At 48.0% G+C, this 26,765-nt stretch overlaps 1 protein-coding gene across 4 annotated transcripts in view; it reads left to right on the forward strand.

Moving 5' to 3' along the window:
* UBE3C (ubiquitin protein ligase E3C) overlaps positions 1-26,765 on the forward strand; it is a 116,056-nt gene that overhangs the window by 53,229 nt on the left and 36,062 nt on the right. For 3 of the 4 annotated variants that reach the window (XM_045166507.1, XM_045166509.1, XM_045166506.1), the window contains exons 11-17: positions 27-113; positions 4,359-4,516; positions 4,667-4,899; positions 15,225-15,329; positions 16,394-16,481; positions 16,767-16,864; positions 17,697-17,829. In XM_045166507.1, the coding sequence (XP_045022442.1) occupies positions 27-113; positions 4,359-4,516; positions 4,667-4,899; positions 15,225-15,329; positions 16,394-16,481; positions 16,767-16,864; positions 17,697-17,829 (902 nt within the window). The remainder of the gene's footprint in view (positions 1-26; positions 114-4,358; positions 4,517-4,666; positions 4,900-15,224; positions 15,330-16,393; positions 16,482-16,766; positions 16,865-17,696; positions 17,830-26,765) is intronic. The other variant, XM_045166508.1, reaches the window with a different exon arrangement.

Below are 26,765 nucleotides of genomic sequence, written 5' to 3' on the forward strand. Positions count from 1 at the left end.
TACTTATTTTCCCCATTCCTTTTTAGGCTTCTCTACAGTTTAGCCTTCAATGCCAGGTTTCTGAGACATCTCTGGTTTCTCATATCTTCAATGACAACGCGGATGATCACAGGGTAGGTGTTACACAGACTGACACCTTGAGCTTAAGGATGTGACAAGTGGCCGCCAAATAAAAAGCACTGTAAGGAGGTATTTTTAAGTACTGCTTATACCAAGCTTATTTCATTAGGGAAAAAAGTCAAGATGTCTCAGTTTCACAAAACGAAAAAATGGATGCCTAATCTGTGTATATTACTAAGTGTATGGCTTTATCTGAGGGCACATCTGTTTTCTAAACCCGGGTCGGCCTCCCTAAGGTCTGGGCGTCGAGACCCCGAGCCACCGCTGCAGATGGTGCGGGGGCCCCTGGCCAGGGAGCTGAGGCCCTGAGGCTGCACCGTGCGGCCACACACACACACACCACTCCTGGTCATGTCGTGGAAACCAGAAACTTGACATTTCTTTGCTCCATGTCTTTTCTGTGCTTTTGATAGTGAAGATACAGACGTGAAGCAAATCTACCACCATTACAAACATTAAAACATACAAAATATTGTAAAAATTGGTTTCTAAACCTCTTTGTTGAAATAATTTGATTTTTTATATGAAGTCTTGTGTAACTTGCAGGCTACAATCTTTAAAGTACATATTTATTCAATGTGTGTAATATATCAAGAATTCATTCGATACTCAGAAACCGTTCATGGTAAGCAGATGGAGGCCGTTGCCATGCTGAGTTTCTCTGTGAGGGCTCCGTCCTCTGTGCGGTAGTGTGAGAAGTGTGAGCTCAGTTCTCGGAGACTCGGCTTCCCACACCCACTTGCCTGCAGTGGTCACCGCCGGAGGCCCGCCCGCCTCCCCGCAGAACAGCCTCTGGCAGGAGGGACCCGAGACAGGAAGCCCCGTTGGAGTTTGGGCGCCTGGCGCTGCGCTCGGTACCACCCGCTGCCCTCCTCCCCTGCTCTGTGGCCGCCGCCCGCGCCGTGCTGTCTGGGTTGGAGGTCGTCAGGGTGGAGGGTGGAAGAGCCCCTGTGGGTGGGCCCCCACCGGCCCTGTGCCAGGAAGCCTCAGAGAGGGACTGGCAGGCGCTCGTAGTACAGGCTGAGGTGCTTTCGTGTGATTTTAACACATCTTTGTGAGTGAGGGGGTTCTGAGCGGCTGCGCTGCAGCTGATGGAACTCAGAGCAGCGAGGTCCTGGACCTCACAGCAGCAGCAGTAGAGACGTGGGAGAAGTGGCTTCCGGTCCAGAACGAATCTTCTGTATCCTTTCATTTTCAAATTAAAGTGAGAGGTTTCTGGTTTCTTTGTGTGAGTGTATTTCAGCCTCTGGTGGCTGTGCCCACCTTGGCGTTGGTGAGCAACAGGTTTGTTTAGGCAAGAGAGCCTGGGGGTCACTGGGGCAGGAGGTTATCATCGCCCTGCAGGTATCTTAGCTTAGCAACAGGGTCCCATCCCGGCCCTGCCTGCTGCCGGCCTGTTTGTTCGTGGCCTTGGTCTCCCGCGGGGAGGGAGCCACGGTGTGTGCAAATGTTCTGTCATGGCGGTGTTGGTTGTATTAAATTATCAGTGTTATAAGTCAGTGAAGTTACACACATTTTTAAAAACTCACTATTTCTTAGAAAGCCCATTTGAGAACGTGTGTCTTTTGCGCGTATAGTTTATTCAGGTCCCACGAGAAACTCACAGTGTGTGGTAACACCTTCCCGGTGTGTGGCTTATCATGTTTATCATCAGAATAAATGCAGATGAAGTGCCCGATTCCCCTGAAAACAGCACGAAGCGTATTTTGAAAGTAGTTTGGCAGCAGGGCTTACCCAGCTGGGACTCCTGAGCTTTGGCACGCACGAGGCTAATGGGGCGCGTGTCCGGGTGTGGACTCCCGGCCCCCACCTCCCTTGGTCTCGGGGCGCACCGGCTCCTCGGTGATTGGGGTGCAGGTGCAGCTGAGGGGGCCAGAGCCTAGCCTGTCTTGGGCCTGTGCGGCGAGGCTGGCCTGCTTCATCCTTGTCTTTAACTCAGCGGGGACTGTTTACACCTGCCCGTGTCTTTTCACATTGACTGCAACGGCTAGTGGTACTACAGTAGACAGGAGTGCACTCTCTGAGAGCTTCTGGAGAAGACGAGAAGCTCCGCCAGTTCAGGGGCGAGTGCAGTTGCCAAAGAGCTTCCCCTCTGAAGACCCTTGTTCTGAGGGGGCATGCAGGAGGGAGGGCTTGTTTGACGTCTCATTGATGCCACTGGTCCAGCCAGCTCTCCCAGTTACGAGTCAGTATCTTTTCCTTTCATTGTAGTAAATTATGGACTTTTTATTTGCACGAGGAGTTCAAACCAGTCAATCCTAGAAGAAGTCAACCCTGAATATTCATTGGAGAAACTGATGCTAAAGCTGAAGCTCCAATTCTTGGGCCACCTGATGCGAAGAGCCAACTCATTGTAATGGACCCTGATGCTGGGAACATTTGAGGGCAGGAGCAGAAGGGGATGACAGAGGATGAGATGATTGGATGGCATCCCCAAGTCAATGGACATGAGTTTGCCAAGCTCCAGGAGATAGTGAAAGACAGCGAAGCCTGGTGTGCTGCAGTCCATGGGGTCAAAAAGAGTTGGACACGACTGAGCAACAAGTCTTTGAGATGGGCCTGTTTTCAGAGAAATATTTGAGTTGGTGTTAATGGCAGAAAGAATGGTCAGCAGAGAGTCGAGAGACATTATTCATGTCCATCCTGGTTGGTTAAGACCACAGGCACATAACTGCCCTTCTTGCCAGTCACCTTTCTGTTGTTCTGTAACTGGCCTCATGGGGGTTAAAGAGAACAAGTGAGCTAACGTTGAGTGCTTGCCCCCATCTAGTTTTTGGGAAGCAGTTAAGAGCTTTGTGCATCCTGGCACATACGTGCATGGCGGGCAATGAGGATTTCAAGTGCGAGTGTTGGCAACAGGGGCACAGCTAAGCAGGTCAGTCGTGCACGTAGATTCAGGAAACACTCCCTCCACACGGCAGCTGGGCAGCCCGGCTTGTCCGTGCTCTCCTCAGTGTTGTTTGGCAGCATTTCCAGTTGTTTTGCTTCTGCAGTTAGTGACGAGGGAGCTAAAAGATACAAACCATTAGCTTTACTCACTCAGCAAAACAAACGGTGTTGCACCTTTTTTCTTCTACTGTGCAGATGGCACAGGACTGGGCTTGGTGGGGTTACTTGGCAGTGAGTGGCGGGGGGCTCCTGTCTCTCAGGGCTTGGCCTTGCTCTGGGCGCACAGCCTTTTGCTCTTGTCCCCTGTGGGTGATGAGGGAGGTGACAGGACGGTCGTGCTTGTTCCTCTGTGTGTGTGCTCTCGCTGCACTTTTATTGGGGGTGGATGGCTTCCCTCGGCGGGGTGCTCTGTGCTGAGTGCTGCTGCGTGTCTGGGCTGTGTTTGCACCAGCCGGGCCCCTGTGTGAGCGCTGGAGCTGGCCTGCTGGCCCCTGAGCGGGGCTGCTGGACACCTGGCACCAGGTGGCTCCCCCTTGCCCACACGCGCCTCAGCGGCCTCAGCTCCAGCCCCGCCTCCCAGGGGATGGTGGCGGCTCTGGAGGGCCAGCCCCTGGAGGGCCGCACCTCGCCTGCTGAGGGGAGGAGGGATGGGGCAGGTGGGAGCCGGCTGGCCCGCAGGCTGCCGGCCCGGGACTGGATAGGTGTGCGCTGGAGACTGGGGAAGCTGTGTGAGCCCGTGTTCGGTGGGGGTGTAGGGTGTGGGCCCCAGCTCTTGGGAAGGAATGGGGCCGGCCCACCTAGAGCTGCCCCGGGCCCGCGGGTCTGCTACCAGGGAGCGCAGCTGTGGGTCTGGTGAGTGGAGGCGTGGCCCAGGACTGAAGTCGTGATGATCTGCTGCTGCGTCTCTGGGCTAAATAGTGAACTGCCTCCAGTGTTCCTCAGTTTACACCCCTGGACAAACCTTTCCTGAGACCAGAACTGTCTGCCTTTGTAGAGGGGACGGGGACGGGGTTCAGCGTAAGAAGCAGAGTGTGTGTCCTGAGGAGTGCTGCCGCAGACCCTGACTGCCCTTCAGGGACCCCTGGGGCCTCGGCTCACTCTCAAACAACCAGCTTTATCTGGTGGAGAATCGCAGCAGGGATGTTAATAGAGACCGGTGGCTTGGTGTCCTGTTCTTTAATTTACGTTATTTATTAACCTGTGTTGTTAGAGTGACTTTGCCTCTCCTCTAGGTCTTTGAATTGCTAATGTAAATGTTATTTTCCCTGCTTACATTTGTCTGATGTCATGTCTTAATTTGTTCCCCAAACTCAGCCATTGTGTTTTTCTCTCCTTTCTCCCAATTCAAGGTCTATGGTACCATTGCTTCAGGTGATATCAAGGGGCTCACCTATGTCTTTTGAAGATTCTAGTAGAATCATCCCACTCTTCTACCTGTTTAGTTCCTTGTTCAGTCACTCTCTGATTTCCATACATGATAACGAATTCTTCGGAGACCCCATAGAAGGTGAGAATTCTGAGCAATCCATTTGTTGATGACCTTATGCAACAAATTTTCGTAGATGATAGAAAAGTTTTAAGCCTTTTAAGTCTTTGAGTGTGTAAGAAATGGGAGGGGGAGCCCAAATATAATAGAAAATTGGATTATGTTTTTCAGTTGTAGGTCAAAGACAATCGTCAATGATGCCTTTTACTTTAGAAGAACTGGTAGTGTTGTCTCGATGCCTTCGCGACGCGTGCTTAGGGATCATCAAACTGGCATATCCAGAAACAAAGCCAGAAGTTCGAGAAGAATATATCACCGCCTTTCAAAGTATTGGAGTAACTACCAGTTCTGAAATGCAGCAGTGTATACAGATGGAGCAGAAACGATGGATTCAGTTATTTAAGGTAATGAGTGTATGAATATTTTTGTTTACTGAGGTCAAATAACGTACAGGTTTTTTTTTGGATGACTCATTTTAGAAGACTAGAGATAGGGGTTTGTTTCCGGCTTGATTGTTAATTTGCAAAACTCGTAAGAAAAGTCTTTTTCATTTTATGTTTGCCTCCTTTTAAAGCCTTGTTTTGACATTGTTAAATATATCTGTTATAACTTGCCCCAAGTACTTTCAGTGACAAGGTGATGTATAATTAAAATTTTTTTTATTTTTCAGTAAAAGATCTCATAAGTTTTATTTATTTAATCTTAAGAAATTGATTAACAAAGGTGGAATAAGATCATTAACTTAATGCAAGTTGAATATAAATTATTTTAAAATACCTTCATTTTTAACCGTGCAGAAAGAGAAGTTATGAGTTACTGTGGCTGAAATGTTGGCAAGAAACCACCACCACTGAGAGAATACAACTACTGGGGTAGAAAAAAAGAAAAGAAAAAGGGTGCTTGACTTCCCATGAAATTTCTGCAGCAAACACATCCCGTCAGCTAAAATCGCTCATTAAAGGAGCGAGAGCAGAAGAAATGCATTTCCCAAATTGAGCGCTAGATTTACAGCCCGCTTAGCGCCGGCGACCTCTGCACACTGTGCTCAGCTGGAGTCGTCAGCCGTCCCTTTGGGTCTTTTATCACTGCTTTGTCAAGCTATCTATTTAATTGAAAGAAGTTAATTGAATGAAAATGATCAACTAAGCTTGTATTAATATTGCTAATGGAACTTTCTTCTTGGCCATGTTTGGAGAAAGATGTCAAGCTAGACTTTAGGAAAGGCCCATTAATGCTTGCACTTAACCTGATGGGCTAATTAAGGGCTGCTTATTCATCCTGCGAGCCCACGATGGGCTCCGTGCGGCCCGTTCTGCCTGGTTTTACAACACATCTCACTTCTGAGCACCAGCATTAGTAGCAGTGAGAGTAACTGATCATGTTTTGATTGCACTGAGCACAGTGCTGATGTGTCATTGGATTTATAATATGTGCGGATTGATGTAACATATATTTGCACAATTTATTTTAATTACCTGTCTCTGTATTCCTAAGTAAACTCTTAAGGTCACATGTTGAGCCCTTAATATATCCTTGCTTAAAGACTAACACTTTTGCATCTTTTCTAAGTTAAAATAAGCTATGTCACCCATTTAAACTTGTAATTCTTGTGTCAGGTTTTCCTGGATGTGGCTGTTAATGGTAGCATATGTTTTTCTTTTAACAATCTAATTAAACTCTGGGATGTTTGTTAGTAAAACTTTCCACTATGCATGTTATCAGGTTTCGTGTACAGTATCAGATACTTTCATTATTTTATAGCACCTGTTCACAGTCTCGTAATTTTCATATACCAGGCCTTATCTTTAGCACCCAGAACCTTCTGAATTTAATCATGCTGTATTAAGATGTTTTTCCCCAGTCCTGCTTTATTTTGCATAAGCATTAAGTGAAAATTCTGTAAAGAATTTGTTCTTAGGCCTCAAAGTGATTCACTACTAGTTTATTAAGGATTGCAGGGGTTTTGTTTGTTTTAAAAATTAGCATGAGCGTTCACCTTTTCTGAAACGGGATTGTCTTTAGGTTTCAGATTGAGTTATGAAGATCTGAATTTAGAGCAGACTTGTTTGAAGACAAGTTTTTGAATAAGATTCCTCTTCTTTGTAAAGATTTTGTTGTTATTGGTCTGCCTGCTGTTGAGCTAAGCCCACCCCCCACCAAAAAAAAAAGAAGAAAATCAAGACACGGTCTCTGAACAGATTCAGCTGATATTAGTTATTTTCTTTCAGAAAAAATTGTCTTTAATATGAAGTAGAATTTAACTCTCAGTGGTTGCTGTCTCAGACAGTATTCTGAGGACTTCACAGGGACCAGTCCACGCGAGCGGTAGTTCTATGAGGAAGGCGCTGCAGGCGTCCCCGTTCTACAGCTGGGGACACTCAGCCCGGGGCTGGCGTAGCCAGCATGTGGACCGTGCTGCTCCTCTGCCCCGCCCCTGGGAAGCGTGAAGACGAAAGCTTAGCATTTCTGTACGTTTCAGTGTCGCATTTGAGGTGAAGAATTCAAGGAATCGAATCCACCAAAGAAAGCAGTAGCATTTTGCAGTAATTGCCTGCGTTCTGCTGATTTTGACAGAGCTGCGCGTGAGGAGACCTGGCTCCTCCAGCCACCAGCCACTTTCATTTTTTAGCTCCTGATGGTCCTCCCAGACCGGTCTCCGAGAGGGGCTCTGGGGGCTGGTCACAGAGCAGACTTCTGAGTGGATGGAGGCATCCTTCTTTGTCACTGTAGGAACCGAGGTCAGTTCTGAGCCCCCCACTGACACTGCTAAAACAGTTTGTACATTTATCAAATTTATCAGCTTCTCTCCGCGTGTAATTTACAGCTGTGACTGCGTTAGCCCTGGGAGGAGACAGGAACTCCTGTTTGATGTGCCTTTGTGAGCAGCTGCCAGGCTGCGCTGGAGTTACCCCGAGGGGGGAAGTTGTGCAGGAACCTGCTTGCTTACTGCGCTCATCTGTGCGCAGAGGGACTCGGAGAGGAGGGGCTTTCTCCTACCTGGTGGTTGATTTGGATTTTTCAGTGTCAAAAAGACTGTTTAAAAAGTAAAAACAGAAAACCACAGCAGTGCCCTAGCTGTGATTGAGCCATGCTATCATTAACCGTCACGGCGACCAGTGAGGCAGATCCAGGCTTCCTCTAAAGTGGCCGAGCTGCCTGCCATGTCTTTGTCTTTGAAAGTTTTTTTGGCTTTGGTTTTGCCTACTCAATAAAGTGGATACCTTAAGAAGTAATTTTGTAGTGTTTTAAACATGCTGGAGAATACTAATAACTAAAGGCTCTATAAGACTAGGTTAGCCATCGACAACAGGAATCCATATCAGATACTTAATGACTTTTATAGGCTGGGGTGTCATTACTGTCAATTATTTTAAACACACACAGTGTTTATCCCCGGAACCCTGGCTCTGCTCTGTGCTGGGGAGCCATAAATGAAATCGGGCAGTCCCTGTTCTTTGAGCATCGCTACATAAGGAAAGAGACTCGGCAGGAGAGCTGAGAGCACGCAGGATAGACACGCAATCGCTGAAGTCATTCTGAGCTGAGGGTCACATGGGGAAAACCATTCTGGCCTTCTTTAAGAGAATAATCTTAAGAGCTGGTACTTCACTGGTTTTTCTTGTATTTCGTTTTTACATATTCTTCATTAGGAAATCAAAATCTAAAAAACTCTTTATTATATATTGATCACATCACACATTTATCCAGTTAGGTACCCGTAAATCATGTGCCTTGTCCTATGCTTTGTTTTAAAGTTTTAAGGTAATTACCTAAGATGTTTGATTTTGCCCACTGCCTTTAAGATCAGAAGATTATTACAGGCACCTTTCCAATTGTGGAGTATATATGCTTTTCTTTGGTTGCACTAATAAAGCTAAATATCAGTGATCTCCTCTCAGAAATGTCATAGTTGAGCGTTCATAGCTTTAAGTCCTCATCAGATATATTATTTATGTGTGTAAATTTCTTTTATGATGTAAAATGTGTATTTCTTAAGACTATTTCCCTAAGATCAAGATTTTTCTCGTCATCTTGATAGCCAGTGGACTTTAAAACATACAGTAATCTTGTGAAACAGTGCATGTTAATTTAAAACCTTGAGCTGGGACAGTTGTCAGGTGTGATTTTTATGAGACATCTCTGTGTTTCTAACCAGTTGTCTGCTTGGTCTTTTAACATTGGGTTTAAGGGACACCTGCTCGTGGGTGTCACTGCTTGGTTTCCGGCTGTGTGGCTGCCTGGACCCCAGCTCCCTAACAAGAGAGTGAGCCCGGGGCCCTCAGCAGTGACAGCGGAGTCCTGGCCACCAGACCACCGGGGAATCCCTTTGTTTTTCACTGTAGTGGCATATAATCAGTCAGACGTAACAGTTTAGTGCATTTCTGAATATTTGCTTAAACAATCTTGTTAGTTCTCAGGTATTTAAGGTTTAGCTCCAACGCGGAAGAGCACGATACGGGAGCCGAGTGAAACGCATGCATGAATGCGAAAGAGCGCGTTTATGCCGTGAGTGTCTCCTATCGCTGTGTGTGCGCTGGCGCACCTCAGTCGCCCTGGTGTTCACTTGTTGGCCGCCTCTCTTCATATTTCTTACTCACTGGTTCTCGGGTCTCACTGTCTCAGGGTCTCCTCAGGACCGGTTGACAGCTGCTGCCTGGAGTTGGTGCTGCTGCTGCTGGTGCCCTTTGCGGGTGCTTGTCAGCCGGAGGCTCCAGGCCCGGGTGCAGTCAGTCCCCGTGGGGCAGGCGTCAGTGGCCTCCTGTCTCAGTGTGCACACTTGCACCCCTGTGACTGAAGGCCTGTTTACATCTAAAACCCTGCCGTACTGTCTTCTGTACCAGGCCTATCTGCGCCGGGAAATTTGATAAAATTTACTGAGAGGAAAACTGTCTTTTTGATCTCAACACTGGGTGTCTGTTGATCCAGTTTAAACTTGTTACTCCAGTTTTCCTTGTCTTTGACATCTTTCGTCACTTCATGTGGTTTTTTAATGGTTACTTCTGTGAGCTTTGGTTTTTCAGCACTAAATATTTCTAGCAGCTGGTGGTACTAAAAATGAATGTACAGAAAGGGAATGTGTTTAAAGGTGTTTTGAAATCACAGAATTTGAGTTTTGTCTGACTCTTTGTGACCCATGGACTGCATCACACCAGGCTTCCCTGTCCATCACCATCTCCCGAAGCCTGCTCAAACTCATGTCCATTGAGTTGGTGATGCCATCCAACCGTCTCATCCTCTGTTGCCCCCTTCTCTTGCCCTCAATCTTTCCCAGCATCAGACAGGGTCTTTTCCGGTGAGTTGGCTGTTCGCATCAGGTGGCTAAAGTATTGGAGCTTCAGCTTTAGCATCAGTCCTTCCAATGAATATTCAGGGTTGGTTTCATTTAGGATGTACTGGTTGGGTCTCCTTGCAGTCCAAGGGACTCTCAAGAGTCTTCTCCAACACTGCAGTTCAAAAGCATTAGTTCTTCAGCCCTCAGCCTTCTTTATGGTCCAGCTCTCACATCCATGCATGACTACTAGAAAAACCATAGCTTTGACTGTATGGCTTTGTTGGCAAAGTAATGTCTCTGCTTTTTAATATGCTGTCTAGGTTTGTCATAGCTTTTCTTCCAAGGAGCAAGCATCTTTTCATTTCATGGCTGCAGTCACCATCCATAGTGATTTAGGAGCCCAGGAAAATAAAATGTACCACTGTTTCCACTTTTTCCCCCATCTATTTGCCATGAAGTGATGGGACCAGATGCCATGATCTTTGTTTTTGAATGTTGAGTTCTAAGCCAGCTTTCCCTCTCTCCTTTCTCCGTCATCAAGGGGCTCTTTAGCTCCTCTTCGCTTTTTGTCATTAGCGTTATCATCTGCATATTGAAGTTGTTATTTTTCCCAGCAGTCTTGATTCCAGCTTGTGCTTCATCCAGCCCAGCATTTCACATGATGTGCTCTGCGTATAAGTTAAATAAGCAGCGTAACAATATACAGCCTTGATGTACTCCTTTCCCAATTTTGAACAAGTCCATTGTTCCATGTTCAGTTCTAACCGTTGCTTCTTGACCCGCATACAGGTTTCTTACAAGGCAGGTCAGGTGGTCTGGTATTTTCGTCTCTTAAGAATATTCTACAGTTGTGATCCACACAGTCAGAGGCTTTAGTGTACTCAGTGAAGCAGACATAGATGTTTTTCTGGATTCTCTTTCTCTGATCCAACGGATGTTGGCAATGGGATCTCTAGTTCCTCTGCCTTTTTAAAATCCAGCTTGTACATCTGGAAGCTCTCGGTTCATGTACTGTTGAGGCCTAGTTTGTAGGATTCTGAGCATTACTTTGCTAGCATATGGGCTTCCTTGGTGGCTCAGCAGTAAAGAATCTGCCTGCAATGCAGGAGACCTGAATTCAGTCCCTGGGTTGGAAGGATCCCCTGGAGAAGGGAATGGTAACCCACTCCAGTATTCTTGCCTGGAGAGTTCTCTGGTCAGAAGAGCCTAGCAGGCTACAGTCCATGGGGTCACAAAGAGTCAGACAGTACTGAGTGACTAACACTTTGTTCTCATGTGAAATGAGTGCAATTGTGCGGTAGTTTGAGCATTCTTTGGCATTGCCTTTCTTTGGGATTGGAATGAAAACTGACCTTTTCCTCTCCTTTGGCCACTGTAGTGTTTTCTAAATTTGCTGGCATATTGAGTGCAGCACTTTCAGAGCATCATCTTTTAGGATTTGGAAATAGCTCAGCTGGAGTTCCATCACCTCCACTAGCTTTGTTCATAGTGATGCTTCCTAAGGCCCACTTGACTTCACACTCCAGAATGTCTGGCTCTAGGTAAGTGATCATACCATCATGGTTACCAGGTCAATAAGATCTTTTTTGTGTAGTTCTGTGTATTCTTGCCACCTCTTCTTAATATCTTCTGCTTCTGTTAGGTCCGTACTGTTTCTGTCCTTTATTGTACCCATCTTTGCATGAAATGTTCCCTTGGTATCTCTGATTTTCTTGAAGAGATCTCTAGTCTTTCCCATTCTATTGTTTTTCTCTATTTCTTTGCATTGTTAACTTAAGAAGGCTTTCTTAACGCTCCTTGCTGTTTGGAACTCTGCATTCAGAAGGGTTTATCTTTCTCTTTCTCCTTTGCCTTTCACTGCTCTTTTCTCAGCTGTTTTTGTAAGGCCTCCTCAGACAACCAGTTTGCCTTCTTGCGTTTGTTTTTCTTGGGGGTGGTTTTGGTCGCTGCTTCCTGTACAGTGGTACAAACTTCCGTTCAGAGTTCTTCAGGCACTCTGTCCACCAGATCTAGTACCTTGAATCTATTTGTCACCTCCTCTGTATAATCATTGGGGATTGAATTTAGGTCATACCAGAATGGTTTTCCCTACTTTTTCAGTTTAAGTCTGAATTTTGCCATAAGGAGCTGATGATCTGAGCCACAGCCAGCTCCAGGTCTTGCTTTGGCTGACTGTATAGAGCGTCTCCATTTTCGTCTGTGAAGACTATAATGAATCTGATTTTGGTAATGATCCTCTGCTGCTGCTGCTGCTGCTGCTAAGTTTCTTTAGTCGTGTCCGACTCTGAGCGACCCCATAGAGGGCAGCCCACCAGGCTCCCCCGTCCCTGGGATTCTCCGGGCAAGAACACTGGAGTGGGTTGCCATTTCCTTCTCCAGTGCATGAAAGTGAAAAGTGAAAGGGAAGTCGCTCAGTCGTGTCCGACCCTCAGCGACCCCATGGACTCCAGCCTTCCCGGCTCCTCCATCCATGGGATTTTCCAGGCAAGAGTACTGGACTGGGGTGCCATTGCCTTCTCCTAATGATCCTCTAGATCCAGTTAAATTTTCATGGTTTCTTAAAAGTTGTATTTTTCTCTACAAGTTAGAAAAAATAGTTTCAATCAAGGACAAAAATGTTCTTAGGAGATATGACATTTCTAAAACATTTTGGAAATTCGTCCATGGCTCATATTGCCAAATATAACATATAAGAATATGTGTCACCCAGTTAGATTTGGATTTCAGATACACAGCAAGTGCATTTTAGATACAAGTATATCCTATGTGATATTTGGGGCACATTTATACTTTTTAAAACCCTGTATTTGAGATACGCTTTGAATAAAGCAATATTTGAAGATGGTCACACTAAGACTTCTATTTGCTGCTTGTCTGCGAGTCAGCTTCACTGGCTGAGCCATGCTCTCCCTGCGTCTTCAAGTCTGGTTTCCTGTCCGCTTTCAGAGGCGCTTTTCCGCAGTGGCTTCTGCTGCCAGCCCTTCCTCGCTGGCGCTCAGGCCCAGCTCACCCTATGCCTTGTCCTTGCCGCCTTCCTCCCCTCCCCCATGCCCATCTTTCTCTTTCCTTCCGTTTTTATAAGGTTTTATGTATGTATTTCCTTCGGGCTGTGCTAGTCTTCGTTGCTGCAGGGCTGTTCTCTAGCCTTGGGAGCAGGGGCTGCTCTCCAGTGGCCACAACACGCTTCTGGTGGCGGCGGCTTCTCCTGTGCAGCGCAGGCTCTCGGGCACGTGGGCTCTGGGGCTTTGGCTCCCAGAATTAGCTGCTCCGTAGCGTGTGGGTTCTTCCTGTATGAGGGATCAAACCTGGGTCTCCTGCACTGGCCGGCGGATTCTTGACCACTGAGCCTCCAGGCAAGCCTTCTTTCCTTTATTTTTGAAAGAGGATACAGTGATACCAGGATAGGACATTTTATGTTAGTTGTTTTTCATCTTTAGATTATGAAAGTATGGAAGGGAATGCCTATATTGAAAGTGTACGTTCGGTTTCACAGTAATTTAAAGTAAATTATGGCATTAATTACCTCTGAAGAGTTGGATCACGTTTGCCACCTCTGGAACAGAAACATCCTCGGCAGGAGAGGTTGGCCGGTGTTGAACGCCAGGAGGTGGAGGACAGCGTGTCTCCTGGGGTCCGGCAGCCGTGGACGTGAGCAGATGACCGCTCTGCAGCGCGCCATCTCCTCAGCTGTGCTGTGCAGAAGTGTCAGGACTCGGAGGGGGTGCGGGGGGTGATGGGTGGGGGCCACAGGTGAACGGGCGCCTTTAAATAACACATTAAGTGTCAGAAGGCACAGCCTGTGTCGGCGGCTGTGGGTGGTGGACGCGCTTCAGCACAGCAGCTGTTACACCTGAATTTACTTAGATACCAGTGTGGGTGTATGAAAGGGGAGATGCTGTTCATCGCGCCCAGGGATCCTGCTTCTGTCCCCACTGTTGGAAGAGTGCCTGCTGCTGCGCTCTGTGTGAACCCCACCGAGTGTGTCCCGAACCAGGAGAGCACGAGAACGCGGCTCACGAGGTGTCCTTCCTCCTGGGAGCAAAACTGAGAGGCACCCAGGAGTCAGCGTGTCAGGTCAGCGGCCGTGCCCTGCTGGGACCAGCAGTCAGCCCGCCGGGCCCGCACTCTCGGTCCACTTCCACTGCGCTTGATCAGTCATCATCAAGCACCGCCTGTGTGTGGCCTAACCCCCGAGCAGCCGCAGCCGCGGGTGGAGGGTCACACGCTCTCGCTGCTTACCTGTGCTGGTTTCTTACTGATTCAAACAGGACGTGCCATAGCATCACAGCAGGCTTTACGATGCCGTGCGGTGGACGCCACAGCAGAGTTGGCAGCATATGCCCACCGGTGTGAAAGCTGTGTTCTAGATCTTGAGTGGTTTTTACTGGTGTCATTTTGACCGGGTGGCCGAGCTCCTCAGGTGTTACTTTTTCTCTTTCCTGGTTATATGATCCAGCTGGAGCCTGTGTCGGGGAGGCCTGAGATAGCAACCAGGGACCCCTTCTCTCCCACCTTGCTTGGACACAGAATGACATTTCCTGATGCTTAGTTCAAATTGTATTTTACTGAATTGGAAGCAGTGTGTGTACAGAAGCCTGGCTGACTATAAGAAAACACGGTCAGAGTCACCAAGTACATAGTGGTTGCAGGATCCTCTCCTGCTTACAAAGGCCTTGGTCTTGTGAAGACACTTTGCTCTCCCAGTTTTGTGTTGGTTTATCTTTGTTTACTACAAACGCATTTCTGTTCCGTGTGTAACTTTGTGTCTTTTGAAGCCCAACAGTACTGTTAGGGTCTTTAATCGCACATCACAGGATTTAGCACTGTCAGTCGGGGGTGCCGGCTGCTCTTCTAGGCAGGTGGTCGTATTCCATGTCAGGGGCTCACGGCAGGGCTCTGTTTATGGAGGGGCTGATGTCCCCTGAAGGGGCAGCAGTGTGGTCTTGGCTGGGATAGCGCGCGGTGTTGGGCAACCAGAGTGTGCGGGAAGGCTTTCTGGAGGAGGGTCGGCTGGGCTTGTGTAGAATTCGGGGGGCGCAGACGAACAGAGGCTTCCGTCCGGGGGCACTACACGCAGAAGGCACGTGTAGGACGCTGCCCCCCTCCACCCGCACCTCAGGTAGAGCGCTTTTCAGGAGAGTTAACGTGCTTTAACCTTAGGAGAACCCCTCAGGTGAGCTTATACATTGCCACTTTGTGTTTGAGAAATTGCCGCCTCCCTCGTAGCTTTTAAAAAGTCAGCCCTTGCGCGTTTGCATCATTTTCTGTCTTTGTACAGAAGCTTCCTCCTGTGGTCACAGAGCGAGACCCTCCTTCATGAGCGGGTTTGCTGTTGGAAGCAGCCCCTCAGGGAGGACCCCCGTCCCAGGCGCTGAGGGCAGCCGTGCGCGCCTCTGCCTCCATGCTGTGCGGGCGTCCCCGGGCTGCCTGCCTGACCTGGTCCTGCTCCCCCCTCAGGTCATCACCAACCTGGTGAAGATGCTGAAGTCCAGGGACACGCGGAGGAACTTCTGCCCCCCCAATCACTGGCTGTCAGAGCAGGAGGATATTAAAGCAGATAAGGTATTCCCGGAAGATCTTTTACATATTTTTCGTTAAACTTATTTTTTCAGCTTATATCTTTTCTGAGAAGAATAAATCTTTTAAGGTTATTTATCATGTAATTAACAATTAGAAGTAAACTTTTGTTGCTGACTCTTAGATCACAGGACACATAACAATATTACTGGCTTACACATGCATCCTGCATTTGTTGTTAATCCTAATTTGCTTTAAACCACAAAGTGTATTGATGTGTAATGGTTTTTTGGGGGGAGTTGAAAAACTTTTGCTTTTATTGTATCAATATATTTTTAGTATTAATACTTAAGAGATGGAACTTATTTGTGACTTTCTAAAGGGACAGAGACAAATGTGAATATTACTAAGATCTAGATGTAAAGTAAATTCAGTAGTGTAACCTGTTCTGAAATAATGAAAATAACATTACCAAAGGACTCTGGGTGTTTTTAAACACATGACTGGATTCATCTCAGAATCTCGGGGCTGGGGGCAGAGAGGGACTGGGTATAGAAGAAGCACGACTACAGAAGTGTTAGAGAAAAGACACATCAGGAGTGTCTCAGGAGCATTGCTCTGTCCGCACGCACGCTGCATCTTTGCATTAAGCTTGTGGCGCCCAGCCCTGCCCACGACCCAGGCCGAGGAGCTGCGGCCGGTCCTGTAGTGGTGAGGGCGTCAGGCTCGTGGGCCTTTCTGACAGGGGTCGGGTGAGGGGACCTGAGAGACAGTGGGTCAGTACTTACTGCCTTATTTGGCTACTCATTCACACAACTTGTTTTAGTCATGAGAACGTGAATATTTGGTAATGGTAATAAATTGCTAGATTTTAAGGTGATCTGGCTTCTTTGTAAAGCAGTCATTGTGTGGTGACTTCTATGTCCACATATTACATGCTGTTGGCTAGAGCAAGTAGCGATTTCCCTGGAGTATGTTTAGGAAAAATAACTGCAGTGTGACAGTGTGAAAGCGTGGCCCGCGTCGGGGAGAGTGTGAGAAGGTCTCGTGGGAGGGAGCGGGCGGGACTGAAGCCAGGGCCGCGCGCCGAGCAGGCTGTCGCCCCGCAGGTCACCCAGCTCTACGTCCCGGCGTCCAGGAGCGCGTGGCGGTTCCGGCGGATGGGGAGGATTGGGCCCTTGCGGTCCACGCTGGACGGTGAGTGCCCTGTGCCCGCGCCCGGGCTCCGAGCTGGCCCAGCGGGCGCTGTGTGCTGCTGCGTGCGCGCTCCGGGCTCCTGGCCTGTGGTCTCTGACTTCGGTCAGCCGGGTCAGGAGTGTCATTGTCGGAAAGCGCCTCGTGCCTGGGTAGCCGGCCCCCACCGCCCCCCCGGCAGCCCTGGTAGTGCCCCCTGTGCCAGGGTGTCTGTGAGTTCGGCCTGGCAGAGAGCAGCCCCGAGTCTGGAGGGGACAGGTGGGCTCACAGGGCGTTCTCTGGTTGCAGTAGGTCTGGAGTCTCCGCCGCTGTCCGTGTCCGAGGAGAGGCAGCTCGCCATCCTGACCCAGCTGCCCTTCGTGGTTCCGTTTGAAGAGCGGGTGAAGGTATGCTTCCAGTTGGTTCTTTGCAGATTGACTCAGCCAGTTCAGTGTGAAAAAGTAACACCAGTGGGAAATTTTCTAAAGCCGGCTGCTGCTTGTGATTGAATAATATATTTTCTCACTAGATTGTAATAGTTGACCATGGTTTATAAAATCATAACCAACCAAATACCTCTTGAAAGATGTTTTGTTTGTATTCACCAACTTAGCGAATTTCTGAAAACCGCCGCACTTCACTACTTACAAAACAGCTTCAAGAGGGTGTTTTTAGGCCTGCCCACTCTTCTCACAGAACATTTGACACTATTTACATTTCTTCATTAAAACACACACATTAACACAACATTGTAAATCAACTATCCCGGTAAAAAGCAAAAAAAAATAGGAACCTCACACACACGCGCACACCCATACACACATGGCATTACCTGACTCCTGACCGCCCTCTGCTGGACGTGTAGCGTAACACCAGCTACTGGGGCTCCTCACTGGGGCTCGCCCTGCCGGCACCCGCATCCGTGCGCCGCTCCTCTCGGCTGCTGCTCTTCCTGCTCCACCTGGAGCTGTATAGAAGTCTCCAGAAGAAAGTACCGAAAATGTGCCACAGCATGAGCTTTTAAAAGTTTGTTGTGAAGTGGGGAAAAGAGCAATATTACATAAATACTGCACATTTATTGATAAGGCATAACATCAATATTTGGTATCTTGGCCTTTAAAACTTGCCTCAGAATTTATTAAAAGAGTTAAGGTTTATTTAACAGTTTATTTTGGCTGCTTGTGTTTATAACAAAATGTCTCTTGTTTTCAAGTAAGCTTATAATTTCTCCTCTGTTAGATCTTTCAGAGATTGATTTATGCAGATAAGCAAGAAGTTCAAGGAGATGGTCCATTTCTGGATGGAATTAATGTCACAATAAGAAGAAATTATATTTATGAAGACGCTTATGACAAGCTTTCCCCTGAGAATGGTATATGTCTTTCTCTGTATGTGTTCATACGGCAGGGGGAGGCGGGGGGGATAGGAAAGGGTGATCATTACAAAGATTAGTGTTGATCGTCTTATTCTGTGATGACTGTTTAAAACAAATTACGTCAGATATGGGGGAAATGCATATCTATTATCAAATAATAATTCTAAGATTGGCAAGTACTTACTGCTACAGAAGCCTTTGAGTATTGTTTTTGTTTTTGTTTAAGATAAGAAACTCTTCCTGCCCCACAAAATGTCTTTAAAATTTAGTTGACAAGCTTTAATTATAAAAATGTTGGTGGAGAGCCATATACAGACTGTATTTTGTTTATAACAGTCTATGTAAATATCATAAAATGTAAGCCACGTTAAATATACTCAATACCATTGCAATCCACATTTCTTGATAGAAAGGTGAGTGTGCTTGCGTGACACCTGTGTTAGGTAAGAGCGCCGCATTATACCCCTGACTCGGGCAGCGTTTGCAGGTGAATGGCGCATGTTGGTCTCTGTTAGCCTCGGCACTCAGTGCTTACAGTCTTAGTGTCACTGAGGCCACTGGAAGTTTCAGCGTCAGAATGTGGTATCCGTGCTGTCACCTGAAGTGAGTGTTACATCAGTGCGGGTGATGCGAGGCTGTCAGATGTGGGGTAGCAGTTGCCTGTTCTTCTAGGGCAGCAATTTAATTTTCTTCCAGAAAAGCAGAGCCTCTCGTTTTGAATACGTTCTCTCTTCTCAGATAAAGAGCTGTTTTGTCATTTTGTAGGAATGGCAGAGGAAGGCTGACATCAATCACTTGTTCCCTTACTCTGTTCTCGATTTTGTGTGCAGAATTTTTGTTTTTCGCATAACTTAGCTTTGTTACATAATCTATGCTGTAGCCCTCTAACGTCAAGTATCGCAAACTGAGGCGGATTTTGAGCTCCAGTCTGACCGCAGACTGAGTGCTCCACCGTGCAGGTTACTCTCACCTGGGACGTCATGTTTTCAAAGCTTTTTGTATAAGCGAGGCAAAAACCAGATACCCTGATTCCTAGTCTAACATACTTTGGGGAAGAGCAGAAGCTCGCCCTCCTTTGGGACCTGCAGCTCCTTAGAGACCAGCCACAAGTAGTTGTGTTGTGCTCCGTGTTGCGTGCTGGCGGCCTCTGTCTGTGCGTCCCGCTTCACTGAGGGCCTCGTGGTCTAAGCCAGGGTCCCCACAGCTAGCGCTCAGTAGATGTGTGTTGAACTTGTGTTTGAAAACAAGAAAAACGAGCTGTAACAGGGTGTTAAATTGGCCACGATTGGCAGAGTGTTCAGGGAGGAGCCGAGGTGTGCTTGATGCCGGAGGCTTCCTGAGACGCAGGACGTGGGGCAGGACTTGGGAACCAGGAGCCCAGTGCCGCGTGAGGGGTCACAGGGGAGGGTGTGGCTGTCCACGGCAGACCCGCTTCTGTGCTGGTGAACCAGGGCTTCCGGCAGGGGCTCAAATATGTCTGAGCTCTTCAGCCAAACAAAGTGAGGCCGTGTGGTTAGCAACAGTTTTCAATTAACTCAAACTGTTTCATGGAAAGTGCGCCGTTACTGCTTAGTGACACAAGCCCCAGATTCCTAATGACTCCTTAAGCTTGAGAGTTACTCAGAAGTTGGCCACACGCCAGCTCTTCAGTCATGCATGCTGATAGTCTCACCTAGTTTAAAGAATTTGGAAAAATCATATAATATCTATATTACAGTGCTTTAAATCTTTAAAGTGTTCTTTAAGTCTGACCTTATCAATTAAATTTTAAACCATATATTTGATATTTTGCTATGCAGATTGTAAAATTAAATATCATCTTAGTATGTTTAATTTACTTACGGAAAATTGGTTTGAAGTGCTTTGTTGCCTAGTCATTTACATGTAATCAATTAATATGGTTTTTCCATATATCATCTAGTCACAGAAGCAAATAGTGGCCATTCCTTATGGGCTCTCGTATCTCATGTCGTCTCAGAACAGTCTTCTGAGTTGTGGGTTTCGCCTCCTTTGACATGCGAGCTGACGTGGTGGAGCTCAGAGCAGCTGCGTGGTCTCTCTCGCAGTTGGGAGCTTGGCGAGCAGGGTGACGTGTGTTTCTCCGTGTGGACTGTGGGCAGGGAGCGCGCCTGCACTCGGAGCCTGTGGCTCTGAGAGGGTGGAGCTGGCGCCTCCCATCACAGTGCGCTCGTGTGGCCCACTGTGCGGGGCGAGGCGGCTGGAGCCGTACTGGGCTCCGTTCCTGAGAGCACGCTCTGCTCCTGCGTGGTGGTTTGGTTTTGTTTAATGGGCAAGATTTGTTACCTTGTTTTTCTGAAGAAGAAATGATAACAGGGTAAAATCAAAGTCCAGTTGACCCTTGAACAATGCAGGTTTGAACTGTGCAGGTCCACTTAGGCAGATTCTTTTTTTTTTCCAAGAAATACATTGGCAAACTTTTTGGAGATTTGTGGCAATTTCAAAACACTGGCAGATGAACTACTACTACTACTAAGTCGCTTCAGTCCTGTCCGACTCTGTGCAGCCCCATGGACTGCAGCCCACCAGGCGTCTCCATCCATGGGATTCTCCAGGCAAGAACACTGGAGTGGGTTGCCATTTCCTTCTCCAATGCATGAAAGTGAAAGTGAAGTCGCTCAGTCGTGTCCGACTCTTAGCGACCCCAGGGACTGCAGCCCACCAGGCTCCTCCATCCATGGGATTTTCCGGGCAGCAGTACTGGAGTGGGGTGCCATTGCCTTCTCCCAGCAGATGAACTACTCAACCTAAAATACTGAAAATATTAAGAAAAATTTGTCATAAATGCATGAAATATATGTAGATGCTAGTCTGTTTTATCACTTGTTGCCAAAAATATACACAAATCTATTATAAGAAATTAAAATGTATCAAAACTAATGGAGACACTCAGAGGACATCTGTAAGGCCCCCACGGCTGGGAGGGATGGAAACAGGCGCGCAGGTGCTGGGGGGAGTCGGAGCCGTGGGAGCCGCCTGTCTGCATGCAGTCCACCCGGACGAGGGCCGCCTCTGCTTGCTGCTGCCTGAGCCCAGTGTGGCCGGAAGCTGAGCCCCACCTCCGCCTGATCACACCCCGCACCAAACGGAGTCCAGTGGAAAGTGCCCACTTGTGCGTCCCTGTGTCTCCCTCATGGCTAGCGCAGTCCCGTGAGCCCCAGAGAGTGCTGCTCATGGCGCTGGGCGCACTCCCGGGGTGCAGGGAAGAGGCAGGACGCTCCTGGGAGATGTCCAGCTGTCTGGTCTGTGTCCGCAGCTGTGGGTACCACCCCTGCAAGGCAAGGAATCCAGCGTAAGGACCACTGTCAGGGAAAGGGAGACAAAGGAAAGGAAATGCGTGAAGATGTAGCGGCAGCTACATGCAGGCACAAGAGCTTGGCACTTCTTGTGACATCCCTTATCTCGTATTGAAGGCATGCTCAGGACGCCATAAGAAAGGCATTCCTGCAGACACGATTTGAGAAAAAGCGAAGTCCAGATGTATAATAACGTTTTTTCTTCTATGCATGCTTTTACTAATTCTGTTTAATGTCCAGTGACGTTGATGTAATTAAAAATTGCTAAGCAATTGTGATATGTTATTTTCATAATATTTTAAGTTTACATATTTATTTTCATAAAATTCAGGATGGCTTGATAAATGTAGAAAGCAGTCTGGCTTTAAAGGTGCCATGAGGACAGGAGAAGCAGCGCCTGGCCCCCACGGGCAGCAGAGCGCTCCCCGCGCCATCGGGACGGTCACTGAGGAGAAGGGACAGCTGCCTGAACAGGGCTCCAGCCAGACAGCGGTGCCTGTTCTGGGAAAGACCGCCCCAAAGGACAGTTAGTAGAAAGGAGGGCAGGAGAGCACCAGTGTTGAGGCAGGGCCTATGCTCCTGTGCTCGCTCACCCCCAGCAGTCCATCCTTCAGTGGGATGGTGGGAGGGCCGGGACCCGAGGGCCCTTTTTCTGGATTGTTCTGTGGATCGATGCCTGGTCCTTACCATCAGGAAGCACCTGATGGTTCAGAACGGCCTTCACAGGGGTTCTGACCTCGGGCGGTGCCCGTGGCCACCAGACCCCATGAAAGTACAGGAGGGTCTGCTGGCTCACAGAGCACGTCTCTAATGGAACCTCTAGGTTGGGGCCATGGGGACCTTCCAGGCTCCGTGCACATGGTTCTCCAAGGAGAGGCTCGTCAGCAGAACCCGGCAGAGAGAGCATCACGTGAGCTTGGGAGGACCACACCCTGGAAGATGTCATCCTTGCTGGAGAGAGAGCCAAGAACGCCCCCAAGCCGGGGCGACACATTCCTGCTGGGGAGGCGTCCGGATGCGTCACGTGACTTCACAGGACTTCCGGCTGAGCCAGTCGGGGAAGGCATGAGAGGGAGGGGGGTGGTGACAGGCGTGGGGGGCCTCGGAGCAGGCCCTGGGCAGCCAGAGGACTCCACGTGAGGGGAGCGACTGGGTGACGACTGCCTCCAACCCAGGCCTGACAATGAGGAAGAGACGCCAGAGAGGCAGTGGAGCCGGGAGAAGCACGGCAGACGCCCGGGCAGGGCCTTCTGCTCGTTGAGGACGCCTTCTGACTTGTGTCACGCCCTGGGTCTTCTGGGATACGGGCGCCGAGACTACAGCGAACAGTGGGAGCGGGGTCGGTGCTGTACAGACGGGTTCAGAGGAGAGCAGAAACGTCAGGGCAGAAGCTGTGAGGTGTCTCCATCAAGTTAGGCCAAATGGGCCTGCCCCTCCTGTGCCCTCCACCACCTGCCTCTGCCACCCCGGGCAGCAAGACCACCCCTTTTCCTGCTCCTCCCCCCACCCCCACCCAGCCTAATGAGCCTGAAGATGGGAGGGGGCAGGCTTCTGTAATGACTCATTTCCACTTCATGGTAAAGAATCCGTCACGCCGCCCAGTAACACGTTAGCTGCTGTGTATGTGAGCGCCTTCCTGTGAAAACCCGGTGTCTGTATGAGAGACTGCAGTGTCTTCATTGTTGTCCTTGTCACCCGAGTGTTCATCCTGCAGACCGTCCTGGGCAGGACTTGCAGGGAAGTGGACAGCCTGTGCTTTCAGAAGCATAGAGTGAGTGATGCTGACCATAAAATTAATACCGTGTTAGCTTTCTTCCTGTTTTGACTTGGCCTTCAAAGAGCTATATTACCAAACACTGCATCTCTCTCTCTCATGATTGAGGAAACTGCTGATCACCTTATCACCACAGGTAAGGGGTTTTAAAACATGGAACAGTGGCACCAGCCCTGAACAATGAGCAGGACCGTAACAGTGTACACTGTGAACATTCCTCGGCGTTCGTTCCTTAGTGCACAGGCTAGACTGCTGTACAGCGTGTTCCTGATGCTTCATCATCAATGCCTGAGTCATTATACCCCTAAACAAACAGGAATTTCTTTTTCACATTGTTGTTCAGTCACTAAGTCGCGTCTGACTCTGTGACCCCATGGACTGCAGCACGCCAGGCTTCCCTGTCCCTCACTGTCTCCTAGAATTTGCTCTTCCCTGGTGGCTCAGATGCTTTCTAAGGCCCACTTGACTTCACATTCCAGGATGTTTGGCTCTAGGTGAGTGATCACACCATCGTGATTATCTGGGTCATGAAGATCTTTTTTGTACAGTTCTTCTGTGTATTCTTGCCACCTGTTCTTAATATCTTCTGCTTCTGTTAGGTCCATACCATTTCTGTCCTTTATCGAGCCCATCTTTGCATGAAATGTTCCCTTGGTATCTCTAATTTTCTTGAACAGATCTCTGGTCTTTCCCATTCTGTTGTTTTCCTCTATTTCTTTGCATTGATCGCTGAGGAAGGCTTTCTTATCTCTTCTTGCTATTCTTTGGAACTCTGCATTCAGATGCTTATATCTTTCCTTTTCTCCTTTGCTTTTGCTTCTCTTCTTTTCACAGCTATTTGTAAGGCCTCCCCAGACAGCCATTTTGCTTTTTTGCATTTCTTTTCCATGGGGATGGTCTTAATCCCTGTCTCCTGTACAATGTCACGAACCTCCGTCCATAGTTCATCAGGCACTCTATCTATCATTCCCTTAAATCTATTTCTCACTTCCACTGTATAAGCATAAGGGATTTGATTTAGGTCATACCTGAATGGTCTAGTGGTTTTCCAAAGCTAGTGGAGGTGATGGAATTCCAGTTGAACTCTTTCAAATCCTGAAAGATGATGCTGTGAAAGTGCTGCACTCAATATGCCAGCAAATTTGGAAAACTCAGCAGTGGCCACAGGACTGGAAAAGATCAGTTTTCATTCCAATCCCAAAGAAAGGCAATGCCAAAGAATGCTCAAACTACCGCACAATTGCACTCATCTCACACGCTAGTAAAGTCATGCTCAAAATCCTCCAAGCCAGGCTTCAGCAATACGTGAACTTCCAGATGTTCAAGCTGGTTTTAGAAAAGGCAGAGGAACCAGAGATCAAATTGCCAACATCTGCTGGATCATGGAAAAAGCAAGACAGTTCCAGAAAAACATCTATTTATGCTTTATTGACTATGCCAAAGCCTTTGACTCTGTGGATCACAATAAACTGTGGAAAATTCTGAAAGAGATGGGCATACCAGACCAGCTGATCTGCCTCTTGAGAAATTTGTATGCAGGTCAGGAAGCAACAGTTAAAACTGGACATGGAACAACAGACTGGTTCCAAATAGGAAAAGGAGTACGTCAAGGCTGTATATTGTCACCCTGCTTATTTAACTTATATGCAGAGTACACCATGAGAAACACTGGCCTGGAAGAAGCACAAGCTGGAATCAAGATTGCCGGGAGAAATATCAATAACCTCAGATATGCAGATGACACCAGCCTTATGGCAGAAAGTGAAGAGGAACTAAAAAGCCTTGTGATGAAAGTGAAAGAGGAGGGTGAAAAAGTTGGCTTAAAGCTCAACATTCAGAAAACGAAGATCATGGCATCCGGTCCCATCACTTCATGGGAAATAGATGGGGAAACAGTGGATGGAAACAGTGTCAGACTTTATTTTTTTGGGCTCCAAAATCACTGCAGATGGTGACTGCAACCACGAAATTAAAAGACGCTTGCTCCTTGGAAGGAAAGTTATGACCAACCTAGATAGCATATTCAAAAGCAGAGACATTACCTTGCCAACAAAGGTCCGTCTAGTCAAGGCTGTGGTTTTTCCTGTGGTCATGTATGGGTGTGAGAGTTGGACTGTGAAGAAGGCTGAGCGCCGAAGAATTGATGCTTTTGAACTGTGATGTTGGAGAAGACTCTTGAGAGTCCCTTGGACTGCAAGGAGATCAACCAGTCCATTCTGAAGGAGATCAGCCCTGGGATTTCTTTGGAGGGAATGATGCTGAAGCTGAAACTCCAGTACTTCGGCCATCTCATGCGAAGAGTTGACTCATTGGCAAAGACTCTGTTGCTGGGAGGGACTGGGGGCAGGAGGAGAAGGGGACGACAGAGGATGAGATGGCTGGATGGCGTCACTGACTAGATGGACGTGAGTCTGAGTGGATTCCGGGAGTTGGTGATGGACAGGGAGGCCTGGCGTGCTGCGATTCACGGGGTCGCGAAGGGTCGGACACAACTGAGTGACTGAACTGACCTGAACTGGTGGCTCAGATCATAGAGAATCTGCCTGCAGTGGTTTTTTACCCCGTGTTTGATGCCTGGGTTGGGACTATCCCCTGGAGGAGGGCAACCCACTCCAGTCCTTGCCTGGAGAATTCCATGGACGAGGAGCCTAGGTCGCCACAGTCCATAGGGTCGCAAAGAGTTGGACACAACTGAGCGGCTAACACTTCCTGTTTGTGCATTGTGTGATGTCAGGTGTTAGTAACACAGGGTCTGCAGGGCTGTGTGCCGTGTGGACGGTGCTGCCGCAGGTACTGACAGCCCGGTGGCGGCTCTTGGAAGCAGATGATGTACACTTGAGCTGGCAGTGCTGTGAACGTATTCTCTCTTGCTTCTGACTTTTGTAATAGCGTGTTTCCTTTTTCTCGCTTACTTCATCATAAGAGTACAGTGTGTATCTTGTATACCATATGAAATGTGCTAATTGTTTGTTATTATCAGTAAAAGAGGCAAAAGTTACACATGGATTCTCAACTGTGTGGACCCCTGACTCCTGAATTGTTCAAGGGTCAATTTACTTAGGGCCCCCCCCAGTCTTACCTCCATAAGTGGGTGCTTTTAATTTGTCTTTTGAATCCAGTGGCAAGAAGACTAGATTTGATTCTAAAAATAACTGTGTTGCTGTGTCTTGTTGTTTATAGAAGTGAGATTTGGGGAGCCACAGACCCTCAGCTCTAGCCAGAACTGAGAGGCGGCTTCTGTGAAGTCTCTGAGATAGACCCCTCCTCCCCTGCCTGGATTGTCAGTGCCAAGATTCGAGCCAGCAGTTAACGAGTGTGCCTTGGTTGAGGGTTTCCCAGTTAAAAAACGTTTATTTACACTTAGAACTTTCAAAATATAACGCTGCTAACTGCTGACATTCAGTTTGAGAAATATTGTACGTGATGAATGCTTATAGTTGTCTTAAAGCTGAGTTTTGAGAAGATGGATATACAGGTGGTGTTGCATCCATAGTTACCTGCTTAGAATTCTCTCTGAGAATGAATATGTTTGGTAATTGATCAAAATAGATGGAAATAGCATGTCTGTGGAATTCAGCCATCAGTGAAAAGCCCTTCATTTAAGTATAGTTAGATTTTAAACAGTCTGTGTTAAGCTGCAGCCCTGCCCTGACACCGCTTGCTGCATGTCCTTGGATAAGGTGTTCACCGCCCTGTCCTTGGCCTCGTCACCAGGGAATGGGCTGTTCTTACCCGGAGATTGCTGGAGTGTTGGAAGTGGTTAGTGTGTGTGTGCGGTTCCTGGCGTGGGTTCCTGCCCGGGGTAGGAATCAGAGGTGGCTGTGCGCTCACCAGGCACAGCGTTT

This window comes from Bubalus bubalis, chromosome 8 (genome assembly GCF_019923935.1).
Source record: "Bubalus bubalis isolate 160015118507 breed Murrah chromosome 8, NDDB_SH_1, whole genome shotgun sequence".
Classification (NCBI taxonomy): Eukaryota; Metazoa; Chordata; class Mammalia; order Artiodactyla; family Bovidae; genus Bubalus; species Bubalus bubalis.